Genomic DNA, 19,969 nt, shown 5'->3' with positions numbered 1-19,969 from the left:
TAGGGTACTTTATTTATTTATGGCTCAGTAAGACGGCATCTCTTAAATTGCACAATATCACAAAATTATTACGAGGATTACATGATTATTATGACAATGTAATGGAGTAAAGATGAAAAAATTCCCATTAATTTTCAATAAATGTAATTTAACATTTTGACACAGTTACTAGGTAGTAGTTACAATTTGGGCGTCAGTCTAATTAGAAAAATGTATTGAATAAAAATAAATACAATTTTAACATTTCGACACAATTAAATTGTACGACTAAATGCACGTGGAGAGACAATTGAATTACTATCGAGGCATAATTTAAAAAATAAATTATGTGGCTAATTCTTTTATAATTTAAAAAATTATTAGTATAAATTTCTATTTTATAGCAAAAGTCAAAATTAACTTCTAGATTTTTATATAAAATTTTAAATAAAGGACAGCTGCTAACTTATATTACGTGTAAATTACACTTAAACCAAAAGTAATTTCTTATTATCCCTTATTTATCTGACTAGTAAAAACAGCATATGGGCAAAAGATCCCTTGCGTGCGTATTCATGTGGTGTGTAATCGATATAACGTATGGACATGATTGGTGATGTCTTCAAAATACGTGACCCCACATGAAGTGACATGGAATTTATGCGCTAAGAATTTTCATGGAAAGAAAAACTTGGTGATATAAAACAAGAAACAACGGTCCGATTTATGTGGGTGGGCCTCTGAGGCTAATTCCTGTATAAAATGGTGTTTTTGAAGATAATAATTGAGAATGAAAAAGATGTTTTTAAGAATGACCTTTTTTTTTTTGGAATGAATTGTGTTTAGTATCAAGTTTCCTAAAATTGAAAACAAAAAAAAAAAAAATTGGTTAGTACCAATTTTAAAAAGATTAGGTGGGACTCAATTGAATTAAAAATAATCTAAATTATGCGAAATAAAATTTAATGATATTTAATTTAATTTAATTCAGTGCGACCCAAATTTTTTTAATCTTATTATACAGTAATTTCAAAGAAAATCTATGGAAAATTAAAAAAAAAAGTGTTTTCCAACCTTTCCTCATATTTTAAAAAAATTTGTTTTTTTAATTTTCAAAATATGTGTTAGAAAATATGTAACAAAACGTACATTTTATTTTATTTTATTTTTCATTATGAAAAAGGGAAAACAAAAACGCTATCACATACACTCTCACTCTCTCAGGGACCTAATAATATTCTTCTTCATCCTTGTAACATGTATTTGTAATCGTTTTGTTGGAAATTGTAAAATATTATTTGTTTTGGGCATCAAATTTTCCAAGACAAATGTAGGGATGATAAAATCCGGATGGATCTGGATGTAGGTGCATCTCGATCTGGATCCTGATTAAATTTTTAGCATCTGGATCCATAAAAAAATATGCGGATCCGAATGCAGATAATATCCGCACATATTGTGGGTGGATATTCTAAATATCCAGATCCACATAATAATAAATTTAAATATAATTTTAAATTTAATAATTTACATAATAATATTAAATAAAATTCAATTATAATTTAACAATCAATAATTTAACATCAATTCAACATAAATAACATACAACAACGCCATAAAATCACAAATAATAATTTCACAATATAAATCAAACATAAAAAAAAAATCAAAGGTAAAAATTGATTTGTTACAATATTTTCTAATTATTATTATTATTATTATTAACATATTTTTCAAAATTAATGAAGATTATAGAGTTAATTATACTTATACATTTAAATAAAATAATTTAATTTATATATTTTTCAATTGAAATTTATTTAAATAAATAATTTAATTATAAAATAATGCAGATCCGGATATCCAGTTTTCTGAATGTACTTACATCCGGATCCACATAGATCTTAATTTTTAAGATTCGAATTTTTTTGGATTCGGATCTTCCAGATCTTTGCGGATCCGGACTGATCCAGAGTTTATTGCCAACCCTAGACAAATGGTAATCTTTTCTCTAATAATTAATAGATGTATAACTATGCTGTCAACATTGTTTATCAAGGCAAGCATCACTGAAACACCCCATTTGTTAAAAGCCGTTAAACCTTCGGATAACAGGTAATAATAAGGTTCAAATCGAGACATGATTGAAGATGGGTTTGGTCCGTTTGGATTACAGACTTGAATTTAGTATGGTGTAGTGTAGCGTATTTTGGTACAACTTTGTTGACTTTTGGATTGACTGTACACTAATTGGCCACCAAAAACTCAGGTAGACTTGATTGTACGAAATAGGGGGTGTTTGGAATGCAATCCAATCTGCTTAATCCGTCTGATCTGCATAAATCCGATCCGTAGATTGGTGGATTGAATTGAATTGAATTGAAAATTTAAAAATCCGCAGTCGATGGATTGGATATAAATTTACTTTTTTGAATCCGCAAAAAAAAAAAAATTAATATAAAATTAAACGTGTAAATATGACATTATACTTATTAATAAATAAATAAGTTAAAATATAGTTACATTAACATCATATTATGCTTTATCCGATAATAATATAAAATAAAAATAATTAAATAAAAAATATAGATTTCCAAACAGTTAATTTTCATGTACTGATCTAAGCAAATGAGATTTTTTTTTTCTTTTTGGTGTGTTATATTTTGATGTTTTGAATGTATTTTCTAGCTTTATTTAAACAATTAATTTATTTAAATCTTATTTAATTTTAAATTTAATCGGTAGTAAAATTATTTTTATATAAATTTTTTTATTTTGTTCGTAGATAGAACATGACTAAAAATTTTTAGCCCGCAAACCAATTCGCAAAATGGTGGATTGAATATGGATTGAGTTAAATCCGCATCCGATCCGCATACGTATGGATTAGATTTGGATTGAATTTTACTAATTTATGGATTAGATTGGATTAAAAATTTATAATCCGTAAAATCGTGGATCGAATATGTATTGATATTAAATATGTAAGATCCTTGCCTTAAAATAGGATGACCCAAGAGGATATCCGTATACTTTGAGTCATTGATCGCTTTTGATCCAAGTGCTGAAATGTTGCCACATCATCAAACCATTGACCGCGTTGACCAGGCGTTTGACATTGTTGACCGTCGTTGACTATGCATTATGGCAAATGATTTTGCTTGTTTTGAGCTCAAACGGAGCGCCCGGATTTTGCCACGCCACCAATGCTTCTATCCCTTGATCAAAGCAGATTTAATGGTCTTCATCCCTTTTTTTTTTTTTGTGCCACTTACAAATCCATTGTCCATTTTTTAATGCCGCTACCTGTAGAAAGCCAAATATCACAGGTACATCTTTGGATAGCCGAATTTGGCAATGATGATTGGAGATTTTAGGAAATGATTTAGTGATTGTGTTTACTATTTTTATTTTTCTAGAATTTCATAGTAAATTGTTTCATTTATACAGTCACATATTGGGGTTGTCACTCTAAATCATGAAGATTAAAGATTTCTTCATAAAAATCTTTATGTCATACTCATGCACGTTCATTAATTAACACATGTTTTTCATTGCCATAAAATAGATTTTTATATAATTTGTTTAATTGATGATGGAAGTTGGGATTTGACATATTTGAGATTATTAGAAGTGTTTATGTTGAATATTTATGAAAATTAAATTTTTGAAAATTATTGTTTTGGGAGTGTTGATTTTTTTTTTTGTGATAATTACTTGCTTGGTTGTATTTAGGGATGGCAAAAATTCCCGCTGGGACAGGTACCCTCAGGGATTTTCCTCATTCGGGGAGGGTATGAGGATAATTTTATACCTAATTTTTTATTCGGGGAAGGGAAGAGAAATTTTTTTTACTCAATTTCTTATTCGGGAAGGGGACGGAGATGATGTCGAATCCCCATCCCCTACCCATTTCCCCATTTTAATTTTTAATTTTATTTTTTAAAACTACTAGTAAATAAATAATAAAATTTGAATTATAAAATTATAAATATTGGTAAAAATAACAAATATCAAAATATTTATATTATTAAACTTTTAGGCCTAATTAACTAATTAAAGTCCTAAATTTTTATTTAGGACATTACAAAAACCAGGTAAATTCTATTAGCCCAAAAATTTTGTTTTAATTTTAATTTTCATTAAATGTTTTAAACTTAAATCTATTTTATTTATTTATTTTTAAATATTATAATTGCTCACAGCGAATCACAATTTTAATATCTAATTTAATCTAATCTAATCTAATATTTACTCTTGATTTGCTCCGACTTAATTGTGCTGTAAAGAGAATAGTCCACATTTATAAAGTACCCACGCCACCATTGAAAAAGTTAATTTTGAATCTAAATTCGATTTTATTTGTAACAATTTTGTATTAGACTATTAATTTATTCACGATAATTTATAAAAGAAGTTTGTATCCCTTACATGTTGCGTTACTTACTAATTTAATGTGTGTGACTTTTGTAATGGATATTAATGTAAGATATATTTCAAACTTTTTTTTATTTTAATTTTTTATTTTAATATAATTAACTCAAAATCGAAAATAAAAAATGTATTAGTTATTCGGGGATCGGGGACCTTTGGGGATCCCCTGTTATTATTCGGGGAGGAGATGATGATTCTCTCAAATAATTCTGACGGGGACAGGGAGGGGATGGAGACATACGCAAAATATGGGGATGAGTACGGAGAGATTGATCCCCTTCCCTCCCTTCCCTATTGGCATCCCTAGTTGTATTTGAGTGCATCATATCCATTATGAAGAGAGAGAGTTAAATATTTCCTTGAGGAAATTTTCAAGGACACAACAAATCATTTTGTCATTTTGAAATGACTCCACCAAAAGTAAGTTAAATGAACAATGATGACATATAACATATGTGGACCTTGCAGGAGAGAGGAAAAGTTGTTGGAACTTAGCTGATACAAGACTAAGTTTCATTGAGCTGTTACATACAGAGTCTGTAACGTAGTTTTGTCCAACATATGTTTCTCGTCGTCGGTTGGTAGCAGAGCTGCATGCCAGAGGAAATTCACGAGCATATACATAAAGTGCCTGCCTGCTTGTTTGAGCTCTTCAATGGGCACCGTCCCCGGCAAGTGTGATGGAAACTTTATTGGTTTCATGGTAGTACATACCATCATGATGCGGCAAGAAACGTACTGGGCCAGTTGAATGTAATAACTGGTCTCAAAAGAGGATCCAGTTTATTGTTGAGCCATCTGTCAACGAAAGAGCTTATAATATTGGGTCATTATTCCCAGCTCAGCCCAAATCCCTGGACTAGCCCAAATTCCAGCAGCCCAAATGCCAGGATAACGGCACGAGAATGCCAATCGATACCCATCCTCCAAAGTAACGCTTGCCAATTTCTCAGGACAATAATAATAGAAGATTTTCTCCTCATCCCCAAGTCAAAAAATTTCGCAATAGCCATAAACCCTTTACATAAGAAATTTAAAGAAAAAGAGGACAAAATTTTAGTAATAAGAAATATATAACTTATTATTAATTCTTTATTCACACTGAAATTTATACCTCTTATTTTTAGTAATAATTTTTTTTATTTTAATTTCAGTTTATATAATTTATTTAACTAATAATAAATATAAATAAAAGTGTATTTGAAAATAAGAATAATATTATAAAATTCTTGTGTTAGATGAATTATTTGCTATTTGAAAGTAGTATGGGAGTAGGTGGTATTTATTAATATCAGAAGAGGACAAACTAGCAATCTCCCAAAATTGTATAAATAATATTCAAGTTTAATTATGCAATGTTATAATTGCAAATATGCATAAGGTCTTAAAACCAAAAGCATAACACAACCCGGAGAAGTATGAGATATATTAAGATCCAAATTTTAATATGAGAAAGGGTAAATATTAATAATAATTAAGAAAGTCTTAGTCACGTACCTTTGAATCAATTATATAAAAACTAAATACAAGTTGGCAAGAATTCAATCAATAAAGAAAATAATGGAGCAGACCAAGTTTTTCTTTGCATGATACGTAACACAGGCACCGTTATATTGATGAAAACAGCTAGCCGTGATTGCAAGCAGTGTATACTTTTTTTCCAACTTGCATGTGTTGTTTCATATTTTTGTGGAATATTATTCCCAAATCTTAAGTAAATTCCATTTCAAAGGAATATGGTTCACATTATTCTTCAATCACTCGCAAATTGATTCTAGAATCGATTCTCCAAAACAATTGTTCTTTATACATATGATTATTTATTAATTAGTCGTCATACCTACAACGTCAAACTATGTACTATATATGTGGATAGTGCTGTGACTTCTACAATACGAGCATTACTTATGGATATTGAGTTAGTGGGGTGCAATATTAAAGATGAACACAATTATTGCGGCAACCAAACATTACTGCAAAGAATTGCAGAGCAGCTTCAAGTTAACAAACCAACTAGTTCGAATGAGCAGCAAGTAGATGGTGATGATGATCGTATTATCGGCTCAAATCTTGGCATCATGGAGTCTGTTGCAAAGCAAAATGAGCACAGAAGAGCGGCGGTCTTGATTTGTGTCTTTGAAGAAGGTCATGGAGGCGAGCTACGTGTTATTCTTACCAAGAGGTCCATGAATTTGTCTTCTTACCCCGGTAAGTATGCATGACTTTTTTACTTTGATTATTGACTGTACAGGTTCAATTTACGGCGCACTCGTTTGTTTATTCAAGCAATATTCATATTAATAACAAGTTATATATAATACAAGAAAATCGAATTAAGGGTATATTTTTAAGGGTTATATCTAAAAAGTTAAACAAATTTAGGATAAAATGTCCCACTTTTAATTGGTGAGTGAACTCTTTAGTTTGTAATAATAAATGGCCAAAATGAAGAAAGAAGGACGATAGAAACGGCAGTACATGCTGCCGTTTTATGCGTCTTTTTCTCTTTTTCATTTGGCCCACAATAAATATTAAAATAATAATTAAAAATAACATTAAAAAAAGAGAAGAAATCTCTCTTTGTACAGACATTATCCCTTACATTTCTTAATAATTATTTTAAACTTTTTGCGGGCCATAAAGAAGAGTGAGAATGACGCATGTAACAGCAACACATGTTGTCGTTTCTGTCGTCCTTCTTTCTTTTTTTTTTGGGCCGTTTAACAGTTTATACTGCCGTTTCTATCATCATTCTTTTCTCTTTATGACTATTTAATATCACTCTTTCCCAACGCTATTTAGCGGCACTCTTTGCCAGGAAGCATATGTTTATTAAATAGCAAAGAAGCATATGGTTATTAAATAGTTTAGCTGTTCTACTTTAAAAATTGAGCCCATACTTTAAACTTTAAAGGCAGTAAAATATACATACTGACTAAGACATAAATTGTTTCCCGTAAGAGGGCAGGGGACGTAGCATTGCCAGAAGGAAAAATGGAAGACGGAGATGCAGACGATTCTGCAACTGCATTGAGAGAAGCCATGGAAGAGATCGGCTTGGATCCTCATCTGGTTCAAGTTGCTGCGCATTTAGAGCCTTTTAACTCGAAGGTAATATATATATAATTTACACTAATCTTGTTCATTTTCAAATGTATTTGAACCTGAAATCCTAATTAATTAATTAAAAATGTGGGAACTTCTATACATATGCGCCCAGAATCAACTTAACGTTGTACCTGTGATTGGCCTGCTTGCGAAGATGGAAGATTTCAAGCCTGTTCTCAATCCTGATGAGGTTGATGCATTTTCGATGTACAATTGGAAATGTTTTTCAAGGTTAATTTTACTCTCAAATTTCTCAATAATATAATAAATCGTAGAAGAATTGATGCACACTAACAACATGATCATACAATTGTTAATTATATGTTACAACTCTCATAATTAGGTTTTTGGTACTCATCCAAAAAATTTCGTTATATGATTAAATTAATCGTTAAACTTATCAAATTTTGCATCATACAATTGTTATCTATGTAACAAAAACCTTTCTGATTAGTAATGAAAAGTTTGTAACCATCGTCGAAAAACTTGTAGCACAGTTATAGTACACGAGTATTATAAGTGATTCTATAAACCCACACCATACCAACATTATGTACGAAATAGGTTCATATATAGGAATTGGCTCATTATTTGTAACATTTTCCACTGTAACCCTAATAAATTTTAAACTCTATTTGGACAGTTATAATATTAAAATATTTGATAAATATTAGCTACTATAACTTAAAAATTAAGTTGTGTTATCCTTACTAATTTTGTCAAAACTATTATTTAAAAATCAAATTTAGTACAACCTATTAATTTTTATTTTATAGTTATAGTTTTTTTTCGATTGTTATGAATTAAAAATTATAGTAACTTAATACCAAATAAGTCTTAGTTTCTTTCATGTTATGTTGCTCCTCTAAGATTTCTAAGTTTTAGTTATTGTACCTTAATTTTTATGGGTTCAAAATACTTTATCTTTCGTCATTAATAAATAAATATGTGAGTAGGTGATCCTGTAACAGAGTGAAATTAATATATGCTCACACAAATTGATATTCATTGGTTTCAATTTTTCAGGGAGATAATCATAAGAGTTGAATAAAGGGAATGGATGGGTTACAAATATATTCAACATCATTTTGATTTCGAGACGTCAAAGCAAGGAGTTTTTCCAATATGCGGTTTGACTGCAAGCATTCTTATTCGAGCAGCCTCTATTATCTATCAACGGGTTCCCCTGTTTAATAGTCAACTCGCATCATCATCTTCCTGACTTTCAACAATTGCAAAGAGCCTTGAGAATATCTTAGTGTAAAATACTTCCTTAAGTACATAAATTTAAACTTAATTAATTACTTGCAAACAAAAATTAGATAGCTCATCAAGCCTTATTTTCATATTATCCACTTGCATTATATAAAGTGATATTATATAATTGACCTTAAGATATTTCGTAGTTAATCTGCTGATAATAACAACTTTAGTCTAAGATGATACGATAGCTTTAGTCTAGAAATCATTTCTTTTTCCCATAGTTTCTTGGAAAATCGTCTAGTTGACTTGAGATGTCACAACTTTTGAATTAGTTTATTCATGTGACTATTCTTTGTGTTACGTGCTATGGTTTCTAGTTAATTTACATTTTCCTTAACTTTTTGTTTTTTGGAAAAGCCATTTTCCTTAACTTTTGAATATAAATAAATAAATGAAAAATGTAACATAAGTACTCCGAGCCACGTATGTTGACTGACCCAATTAACGAAGAAAGTTCTTGTACAAGTTGAAGATGGAGAAACGTCACAGTTTGGTGGCCTCCATAAGTCATGATGACAAATTTAATACTAAATGTTATACATAGGACATACCTAACTACTATTGTACTTACCGACCGTCCTCCCATCACTTAAGTCGGAAAAAGTAGCTGAAAATCCTTTGAATTTTCACACGAACTTTCAAAGACTTTTCCAAATTAGCATGCTAAACAAACAATTGATGGTCCCCAAAGCTTTGATCCAGTTCCGTATATACATACAAATAATACAACAAGTCTTTGATAAACACAACTGCTAACAAAATTATATTTTCACAGAGTTGAGCTTCAGCCTTGAGCCATGGCTACTCCTCCAATTCCAATAGCTTACCAACAGGAGCTGCCGGCAGTCCCCGACTGGCTCAACAAAGGTGACAGTGCATGGCAGATGACGGCATCGACACTCGTCGGAATCCAAAGCATGCCGGGTCTCCTTATCATATACGCCAGCATCGTCAAGAAAAAGTGGGCAGTCAACTCAGCCTTCATGGTGCTCTATGCCTTTGCTGCCGTGCTCATTTGCTGGGTCCTTGTATGCTACCGCATGGCTTTTGGTGACCAACTGCTCCCTTTCTGGGGCAAGGGCGCCCCTGCTCTAGGCCAAAAGTACCTTGTTGGTCGAGCCAGAGTCCCAGAAAGCACCCACGAAGTTGATGGCAAAACTGTGACCACTGAACCTTTCTATGCTATGGCTACACTTGTGTATTTTCAGTTCACTTTTGCTGCGATCACGGTTATTTTGCTAGCCGGCTCCGTTCTTGGTCGAATGAATATCAGGGCCTGGATGGCCTTTGTGCCGTTATGGCTCATGTTTTCTTACACTGTAGGTGCTTTTAGTCTTTGGGGTGGTGGCTTCCTTTATCAGTGGGGTGTCATTGATTATTCTGGTGGCTATGTTATTCACGTCTCCTCAGGAATTGCCGGTCTCACTGCCGCCTATTGGGTAAGTCCATTAACCACGTAACCGAAGCACAATAGTTACAAACATACCCCGATCAATTGCATTATTATGAAACATATAATTGATTTGTTGATGAAATCACTTTAATTGTCTTCATATATATATATATATATATGTACAGGTTGGACCCAGGCTAAAGAGTGACAAAGAGAGGTTTCCTCCGAATAATGTGCTGCTCATGCTTGCGGGAGCCGGGCTGCTGTGGATGGGATGGTCGGGTTTCAACGGTGGGGCTCCTTATGCTGCTCATATCGCCTCTTCGATCGCTATTCTAAACACAAATGTAGCGGCGGCCACGAGCCTTCTTGTTTGGACATGTCTTGATGTTATCTTCTTTGGGAAGCCTTCAGTTATCGGAGCTGTTCAGGGCATGATGACTGGCCTTGTTTGCATCACCCCAGGAGCTGGTATGCATCAACACCGCGTTTCAATTTTCATGGTATAAAATCACTGGGTTTTGTATTCTAACAGAAGCATAAAATATCTCAGGGCTGGTACAATCATGGGCGGCTATTGTAATGGGCATTCTTTCTGGTAGCATTCCGTGGGTAACTATGATGATTCTTCACAAGAAGTGTAGTCTTCTTCAACAGGTAAGTTTTACATTTTTGAAACTCTTTTACTTTCTTACTATTGCTTCTTTTGTTAAAAAAAAAAAAACACACGTGATATGCGCCATTGACTTGATGTTAATTGAGGCTTGACTCAAGTGCAGGGCCGCCTATTCAATTCCCACTAAAAAAGTGACCATAAAGTTCAGCTAATTATGATAGCATAGGTGGCTTCAATGTACACGGAACCTCTTTAGGGAGACGCCGATATTGATTTTTCAAAATTTCCAACTAAGAAATCACAAACAAAAAGTAAAATTATATTATATGGTGTTAATTTAGAAAATGTATACATCATAATTATTGACAAGGTTTAGAATATAATACAACACTTTTTTGTGATTTGATAATGGCTAATTGTGGTCATATTTCTAATGTATCACCGTCACGCTGCACGTGAAATGACAATAATACCATTGCACCCTTCAAAATTATAATTTCTTCCTGGTTGACTTAAAGCAATTTGATTTTTAATATATGTTAAAAGACAAGTGTCTGTTTTGAAAAGCAATTGAAGGTTGATAGGCAGATGAGACGCATCATCAAAGCAATTTTGTAATGTGATTACAGGTGGATGACACACTGGCTGTGTTTCACACGCACGCGGTGACTGGGCTGTTGGGCGGGCTACTGACCGGGCTATTTGCGGAGCCACAACTGTGCAAGCTCACACTACCAGAGCCCACAAGAGGAGCATTCTACGGGGGGAAAGGCGGGGTGCAATTTCTGAAGCAGATTGTTGGGGCTCTGTTTGTTATCGCCTGGAATTTAGTTTCCACAACAATCATTCTCCTGGCAATAAGGATATTCATTCCATTGAGAATGCCTGAGGAGCAGCTCGCGATCGGAGATGACGCCGTTCACGGAGAAGAAGCTTACGCTCTCTGGGGCGACGGAGAGAAGTATGACCCGAGAAAGCACGGCTGGCATGGGTCTTCCTACTCGGAGGACATTGCACCGTCGCCCTATGTTAATGGTGCGCGAGGGGTTACCATTAACCTTTGAGTATTCTGGATTGTGTTAGTTTCTGTAAGCTTACTGTAAATACAGTTTTGTAAGTTGAATGATTTGAATGATTAACCGAATGTTGATTTTCCTTTATCATCTCAAAACCTGTTGGTGAAAATCAGATGCCATCTTGTTGCTTTCGTGAGTCAAGAACAAAAGTCAAAGATCCGTTTGTAGCTATTGTACTTCATCTCAATTTTACTTAACATAACAGTGAAATATTTGGTACACACACCTTTACTTCCATCAGCAACAGAGAATGAGTGGCGGTCAAGGCAGAACACTCCAAGCACTTCAAACCCAAAAATCATACGTGACCACAGCCTTTTTTGTCCTGACATTATTTAACTTGATAGATACAGAAGATCTGCCCCATCTGCTGTACAAATTTTAATAGATTTAATGCAAACCCAACTAAAAACATTAAATTCTGACACCTGCCTCTTGCTAAGTTACAGCCCATAGGGCAAGGCCATTCAATTGACAACCCACCTGTTGCTCATTTGACTTAATTATTTCTCATGCATTGGATTGGATTGGATTGAAATCTAACGGATAAAATTTACTGGCTATGAACTACATCATATACAACTTGAGGATTGCCCGAGTCTTGTCCAACTTGTGCATTGAAGTGACAAATGGTTCATCGACCGTGACTCATGGACGACTTGGGTCAATTTAGAAGGTTGAAAATCAAGCTAAAGCGTGCCGGTGATATAAGATCTCATAGGAAATTTGGGTGAGAAGGGACTATCGATGAAAGCTTATACACGGCTCAGCTGCAAACACATTGAATGCACAGGATTGTGGAATCTGATTAAGTGCAAGCTCGGTCAGCTTTTAGATATTATCATGTCCAATTAAGCAAAAAAGAAAAGAAAACAATCAGCCATATGATTGTAGAATTCACTTCCATTTATGCTTAAGATTGATAGCCCTCATCAAATGACTGAAGAAGAGCTCAGGATAGGGATTCCTGCCGTTCAAAGAGAACAAGCCTATGCTCTGTCTTGACAAGGACAGACAGAAACATACAAACATAACAGAGGGAGTAATAACAGACTTGAGATGCATTAAACTTCTGTTTGATCTTTATGTGAAGACATTTACAAACACCTTAATCAATCAAACAAGATAGGTAATCTGAATGTAGCAATAGCATATCAAATCATGCAAAATTGATCAATATGTTCAGTTCTAGCCGACTGTCAAGTCTTTCCTACATTTGTAAGGTCTCTTAACTCCAAAGCAAGAGTTAAAGCTCCAAATAGGACACTGATAATAATAAAGAAAGTGCCCCCGAAGCTTATATTATATATTAAGTTCAACAGATTTTTGAACAATAGAGCAGATATTTAACTAATCAAACCGTTCCCAATCTTGATTTATAGTCGTCGAGGATGGCGCCAGGGGAGGGGGATTCAAACTTCCCATACCAGAGTCAAAGGTCTCCCATTGGGTTACCACCTTTATAGCGTTACTACTGTCACAAAACGGGTTGGAATTTATTGCCTTTAGATTGTCCAGTGTCTCATGGAACTTCTGTACACGACGCACCTGTCACCACCATCCAATGATGGTAAAAAGTCCAGGATTACATATATAATCTTGTAAAGATTGAATCTTAACACAAAAGTTATACAGGGTTCCATGTATACCATACGAAATATAGGAAAAGCTTTCCTCTATAGCATAGCACGAGATACCAATATACATCAATGATTTGATATCATAAAGTCGAAGATATATATCATAACACCCAATTCAGTTCGCATCACTCACTGAAATATATAATAGAAAATGCATCACTCCATTTGACAGTTCTCAGTGGAGTTTTCAATTTATACCAAGTATGCCAGGAGAAAATATGCTGACATTCTAGCCAGAAGCACTCAGATTTCAATGCAATAACTGACAGAAGTCAATAATAATGAGATCTAAAACACAGATGATAAAACACAATGCAATCAAACCTCCTACCGTACACAAATCCTCTAACTTCAGTCGAATGGACATGCAGTATAACAAGACAAAGGCAAAGAACAACAAATGTAAAACAAGGAAAACGGAAAGACAATCACATTCATACAGGACCAACAATTTTTCAAAAGTCCAAACAAATTAAAACTGTATCCAAGTTTTTGCAAAATGCAGTAAATATAAACTCAATGCGTAAAGATACTGACCTCAGTCTTCCGCTGTACTTTTGCTTCACCTTCGGCTTCGATACCATCCAGTTTTAGCAGCTCCTTCATGAGCAACTCTGCTGATGTATCTAATTCCTCGCTCGGCACCTTGGTCCCACCATTCACAGCTACCTCCAAGGAAGCAACCTGCAAAAATGAAGGAAGCAAGATAAGCCTCAACAGAACCTAACCAATAAAGATAACACATTAACAAGGTACCCTTGAAATTTACCCTTTCTGAGAGCTTATCAACCTCCGCTCTGACTCCTGCAATTGCTTGTAGAGCCTTTCTCATCTCTTCGCTATCCTTAGCATACTCATGTTTCTTCTCTGGGCTATCCTTCACTTCCTTAGGTTTCTTCTCTTTGTTTGTCAATTCCTCCAAAAGCAAAACCTTCGATTTATCTTTCATACCTGACACATCTAAATGCTCATTGTCCTCTTTCTCCTTGCCTCTGAATAAAACTTTCTGCTCTTGAGGATCCAATCCCGTCTTCTCTGAAATTGCTTTCTTCAAATCCCCTATCATCATGATTAAAAAAAAAACCAAAAATACATACAAATGATTCAATTTCAATACCCTGATCACACAATTACTTGCAACATATAAGGGTCACACTCCATCAGTAGTTCAGTTTGGATACCAAATGCATATGCTTGTGCTTAAAGTGTAAGTAAACACCCCCTTTTACTAGGGGCTGATGTTTACCGCTCAACTTCCAACAGTATAATTGATACCAAATGGTTCCATTTCACACAAGAGCGCCTCAACTGACGCCATATTTTACAAGTCACTCGGATTATAATAAATTTTCGATCCGATAACATTGCTACAATATCATCAATACATATACATATTTTCTGAAAACAGAAACAAGCACCAGTAATCCCATTCATTATAAATAAAAATTGATAAAAAAAATTAACAAGAACAAGAACTTAAGAGCAAACTGTAAATGGGGCCAAATACAAAGAGAGATACCGAAAGTGGATCGAGCAGGGACATGAACCTCGTACTGAGAAGGACCTCGAGCGACATTGATCCTGATCACGGGTCCCCCTGAAGCAGAAGCTGCAGCGCCGTCTTGATGATCGTGATTATCGTCGTCCCTTCTCTGCACAAGCATGCCACCTGGCCTCATCTCCCAATCGACTTGTTCGTTGACGTTGTTGTTGTTGTTGTTGTTACTGCTATCGTTTTTCGAATTCTTCTTCATTTTATTCATCCCAGATAAATCCAACTGGCCACGTGGCGGAACCTGAAATAGGAAAAAGGTGTACTTTGTTGACTAGTGACGGAGAGACCGAAAAACAAGGGCTTTTGGAAGAAAGAAAGAACAGTGCAAATGTATATAACGGAAATCGCTTTTATACACGCAACGGCTGGTCGGTGTTCTAGAAGATAAACGGTGATCCGGTGGCGTTTTATTTATTTTTTCGTCGGTCATCTATCCATGAAGAAAAAGCATCTTGTACGGTACCTCACCCATTATTTATTTGGACGGTGATATTTCCAGCCCGCAGAAATTTACCTTAGAAAATTTTTATAATAAATCTTTGAAAAATCTAAACAAAAAAGTAAATCAAGAGAATTAATCAATTAAGTTCATTCTTAGTTTATGTGATTATATTATTTTATTAATATTTGACTATTAACGTTACTTTTAATATAAATTCATTATGATTATTTTACACTCATAAGATGAATAAATCAAAATACCCAAAAATTTACTTTCACTTTAATTTGTTTTAAAATTTATTGTTTTCAAATGATATACAATACTAATTTCTTAGTATGATTATTAATATTTAACTAAATAACTAAAATATATTTATCAATTTATGACATGTCGGATATTGAAAATTATTAAATTGTATTAAAAATATATTGATAATTTTTTTCATTTTTCTATTTTTGTAATTATAATTTTTTTTGTAGTGTGCATGCCAACCTTTATCTAGTGCAAACTAAATTAACATTCAAAGCTTTCTTTAAATTTTGATAAATAAAAAATTATAATTACAAAATTTAACATATTGGGTTATGGGATTTATTTATTTTATTAAATTTAGGGATATTCTTGTTATTATAATTTTTATTTTTTAAAATTTTATAGGATAAAATAGTCTTTTAATTCATCTAAGGGTAAAACAGTTATTTTAGTTAAATTATTTAATGGATATGTTAGTGTCAAAGTGATTGATTGATATAAGTTTAAAAACAAAAATGTTGTAGAGAACATGTCAAAATTCTGTGATTGTTATATATATATATATATATATATATATATGACAAAAGAGAGATGATATAGAGATAATTTTCTTATTTTTTCTTATAATAGTTATTATAATATATACAAATAATATTATGGACAACAATTAACAAAGAGCATTTTAGTAATTTATAACAAGGGTAATTTTTAAAAACCTCCCCTGAGGTTTGAGGCTGTTGCAAGTAGATGGCCAAGATTGTTTTATTTGTAAAAAGCTCCCTGTCGTCAGTTAAATTTTCTGTTGATTGGTAGTTGACTTTGAAAAGACTATATTATCCCTAGTGACAGTGTACTGAGATCCTTTGCAACTCTCTTCAGTCAACTAGCAAACATCCCATAAAGTTGAGATTAAAATAGCAAAAATGGACGGCGTTTTCTGAGTCGTGTATGTGTATACGATCCCTTTCAAAGAAAGCAAGGTCAAGGCAATTAAATGTAAGATTTGTATGATCACTCTGTCCATTTGCCTCAGAAGCATGTATTCTTACACATGCATCACTACATACGAAGATTGTTCTCTAGTCAATTTGAAATACAAGCTGAGTACTGACAAGTTTTGTCACAGGTTCCAGATTTTGATAAGGTCACTTGTACGGTTGCTATGCCTACAGATAATGTTGGATGCATCCGGAGAAGGTTGGAGCAGTCGCAACGCAGATTTTTGAGTAATGCTAATCTCAACTCAGACCGAGTTTTAACGGCAGATCTCAAGAAGGTAAAGAGTTTTAGCTTTTTCCTTAAATCGAAGAAGTTTTTTTTTTTTCCTTCTTTTGGCGTCTGCTTTAAGGGAACGACTATTTTTGAGTTCAACATCTAAGATTGGTTGTAAGAGATTTTATTTTTGTTTTCTTGGTGAATCTGCTTCATTGCGTTTCTGACATTTTACATCATCCTTTGTAGAAAAACTCTGTTGCGGCCTCTAACAAAAAGTTTGATACATGCTCTGAAGAGTCTGTTGATGATTCAGACTGCAATTCTATGATTCAAGCCGATGGCTCCAAAACAACTTGCTCTTATGGTGCTTTATCCCAGATAAATTCTAATTTAATAGATTCTCCTGGAGTGTCTTCGGTGGTTGAAAAATATGATCCAGCTCAGCAGTTTTCTCCATTAGAAAAATATGGTCATCATATGGAATTTCTGTTTTCGAATGAATCATCTGAATCTTCTTGCTTACTGCTTGGGGAAGATGATTATCAGCAGGATGGTGTTTCATCTTCTTCGTGTGTTGATTCGTTGATCCATTTAAGTGGTAGGACTTCTCCTGCGAGAACTATCAAGCATAGAAATGAAACTGGTGTACTGTACTTTAGTGATCTTGACCTGGAAAATGATGTTTTAGAGGGTTGTACGGGTGGCAGCACACAATTTTTGCTATTTTAATCTCAACTTCTTGCTAGTTGACTGAAGAGAGTTGCAAAGGATCTCAGTGCACTGTCACTAGGGATAATATAGTCTTTTCTAAGTCAACTACCAGTCAACAGAAAATTTAACTGACGGCAGGGGTTTTTTTACAAATAAAACAATTTTGGCCATCTACTTGCAACAGCCTCAAACCTCAAGGGAGGTTTTTGAAAATTACCCTTTATAACAATCCATTCCAACTGCTAAATAAAGTAAACACATTAATGAGAATGCAATTCATTCTGATTTCGATTCTTATAATTTAAGTAAACAAATTTATTCTAATTCCGATTTCAGGATATTTCGATTTCAATCTATTCTTATTCCCATTTAGTAAATGCATTATCAAACTATTACTTATATTTATAATTAGACAATTACCTTCATAAATATTTAAGGGATATCTACTCTACTAGAGACTAATTAGATTATTATTGATGTTATAATTAGACAATTACCCTCATAAATATTCAATAGACATCTATTCTACTCACATTAAAAAAAAAAAGACTGTCACTACTCAATTATACTATAGTTAATGAAGAAAATTAAGTATAATATGGGGACTCAAACCATGCTCTTACTCTCTTGTGAGAGCATGGGCTCTACATGGTATAAGTTAAACATTATTAAATTAAAAGATAACTCTTTATTTTTGTTATTTCGGTATGAATAATGTTTGATACCATGCTGAAAAAAATTAAAGGATACACAAATATTTTTTTTTCCTTCTTTCATATTTGTTTGTAAAAATAAATTATATTGTTTTTGAAAGGATAAATAAATTATAATTGAAAAGCCGTAATTCTATAAAGAATTTTACAAAAATATGCATGTATAGTATTATTAATTTTATGTCAATACTTATATAAAATAATTCTCTTACTTCAACAATGTGGAAATGCCATTGAAAAAAAAAGCACAAATTTTAATACATGACCGAAAAAAATATGGAAGAAACTTCTGAGAGTGATGTTAGACATAACTTTACTTAAAATTAAGTAAAATTTATAGTCATATAACAATCAAATTATAATGTACCACATTAATTTGTTCATATGCTATAATTTTAAAAATAACAACTTCTTAATTGAGTTGGTTGGCATCTCCTCCCCTTATGCGTAAGGCTAGAGTATTCGAAATATGCATATATTACTCCACAATTATGGATACTCGAACACTCCACCTTATAAGTAAGGTGAGGAAATGCCAACCAACTCAACTAAGGAGTTGTTGGTGTCAATATCATTAAAATGACCAAATATATGTTAATTTGCTCTTACACCTATACTATATTTACCTTCAATTTTCCAAAAATCAAGATGGCCAGCATCATCTTGTCACCATGAATGAAAGAAAATACTTCCACTAACTGAAACATACATATAACCCATATAGATTTGATAAATATATATATATATATAGTCTTTCTAGTGAGGACATTTCACTAACATATAAAAAAATACATATTTCAATACATTGAAAATTATATTTTTTTGTGTGTTAATATATTGAAATCTGTGTTTTTTTAAAAATTTTTTATTAGTATTCTCACTAGAGAATGATGCACACACACATTATACTAATTGCAAAGTGTTTACAGTTTATGGAACTTGATAAATTAAAATTCCAGTAACAAAGTCCAGAGAAATCATAATCGTTTCCAGTATAGGACAAGGAGCAAGATATTTCTCCAAAAAATCAATAACAATATTCAGTTATATAAACAAAGCTAAGGATTCTATTGAAAAAATTGATAATTCAGAAAAAATATGCGTTTTCCAATTCATCCTTGGATTGCTAGGTATTTGTATTACCGAGAAATCCACCCACACAGGGAAAATACAGCCACAAAGATTAAGATAAGGACAAACATGCATAACATCACCCAAAACAGCTGATTATCCAACTGTGGCCGGAGAATTTGCAGCAATTAGAAGTTGGAGAAGGAAAGCAACTTGAAGCTGCGAGAAGCCGAGAAGTTATATCCTTTAACATCATGTTACATGAAATCATAACAATACTATTGCCTTAGGCTTAGGCTTATTGCAGATGCTTTCCATATATCAGTTTCAACATTCAAGATCAGGAACTCTATCCAAATCCAACTTGTAACTATTTCTTGGAACACTATAGCAAAATCTCATCTTTATAAGTTCACAATTAAACTGCATTTTCAACAATCATTACAGATTGCCTATTCAATACATTTAGACAATCACAACCAGACGTACTTCACAGTCACA

The 19,969-nt window shown here is 33.0% G+C and overlaps 2 protein-coding genes, 1 long non-coding RNA gene and 1 pseudogene across 3 annotated transcripts; 3 read left to right on the top strand and 1 right to left on the bottom strand.

Moving 5' to 3' along the window:
* The first annotated feature begins 6,320 nt into the window (after positions 1-6,320).
* LOC18038378 lies at positions 6,321-8,581 on the top strand (annotated as a pseudogene).
* A 771-nt stretch (positions 8,582-9,352) lies between these two features.
* Positions 9,353-11,984, top strand: LOC18038377 (ammonium transporter 2). Its single transcript, XM_006429393.2, has 4 exons — positions 9,353-10,223; positions 10,363-10,648; positions 10,731-10,834; positions 11,423-11,984. Exons 1-4 carry the CDS (start codon positions 9,582-9,584, stop codon positions 11,855-11,857), a joined length of 1,467 nt encoding a protein of 488 aa, XP_006429456.1. The 5' UTR covers positions 9,353-9,581; the 3' UTR covers positions 11,858-11,984.
* A 1,011-nt stretch (positions 11,985-12,995) lies between these two features.
* On the bottom strand, positions 12,996-15,515 carry LOC18040080 (BAG family molecular chaperone regulator 4). The gene is made up of 4 exons (XM_006429390.2): positions 15,029-15,515; positions 14,279-14,568; positions 14,047-14,193; positions 12,996-13,417 (listed from the first exon to the last, which is right to left on the bottom strand). The coding sequence occupies exons 1-4, from the start codon at positions 15,270-15,272 to the stop codon at positions 13,220-13,222; spliced, it is 879 nt and encodes a 292-aa protein (XP_006429453.1). The 5' UTR covers positions 15,273-15,515; the 3' UTR covers positions 12,996-13,219.
* Positions 15,516-16,706: 1,191 nt separating this feature from the next.
* On the top strand, positions 16,707-17,312 carry LOC112097431. The gene is made up of 3 exons (XR_002904961.1): positions 16,707-16,754; positions 16,885-17,034; positions 17,220-17,312. It is a non-coding gene; the product is annotated as an uncharacterized LOC112097431 (long non-coding RNA).
* The last annotated feature ends 2,657 nt before the right edge of the window (positions 17,313-19,969 follow it).

This window comes from Citrus clementina, unplaced genomic scaffold (genome assembly GCF_000493195.1).
Source record: "Citrus clementina cultivar Clemenules unplaced genomic scaffold, Citrus_clementina_v1.0 scaffold_6, whole genome shotgun sequence".
Lineage (NCBI taxonomy): Eukaryota > Viridiplantae > Streptophyta > Magnoliopsida > Sapindales > Rutaceae > Citrus > Citrus x clementina.
This window is presented reverse-complemented; position numbering and strand designations above follow the sequence as displayed.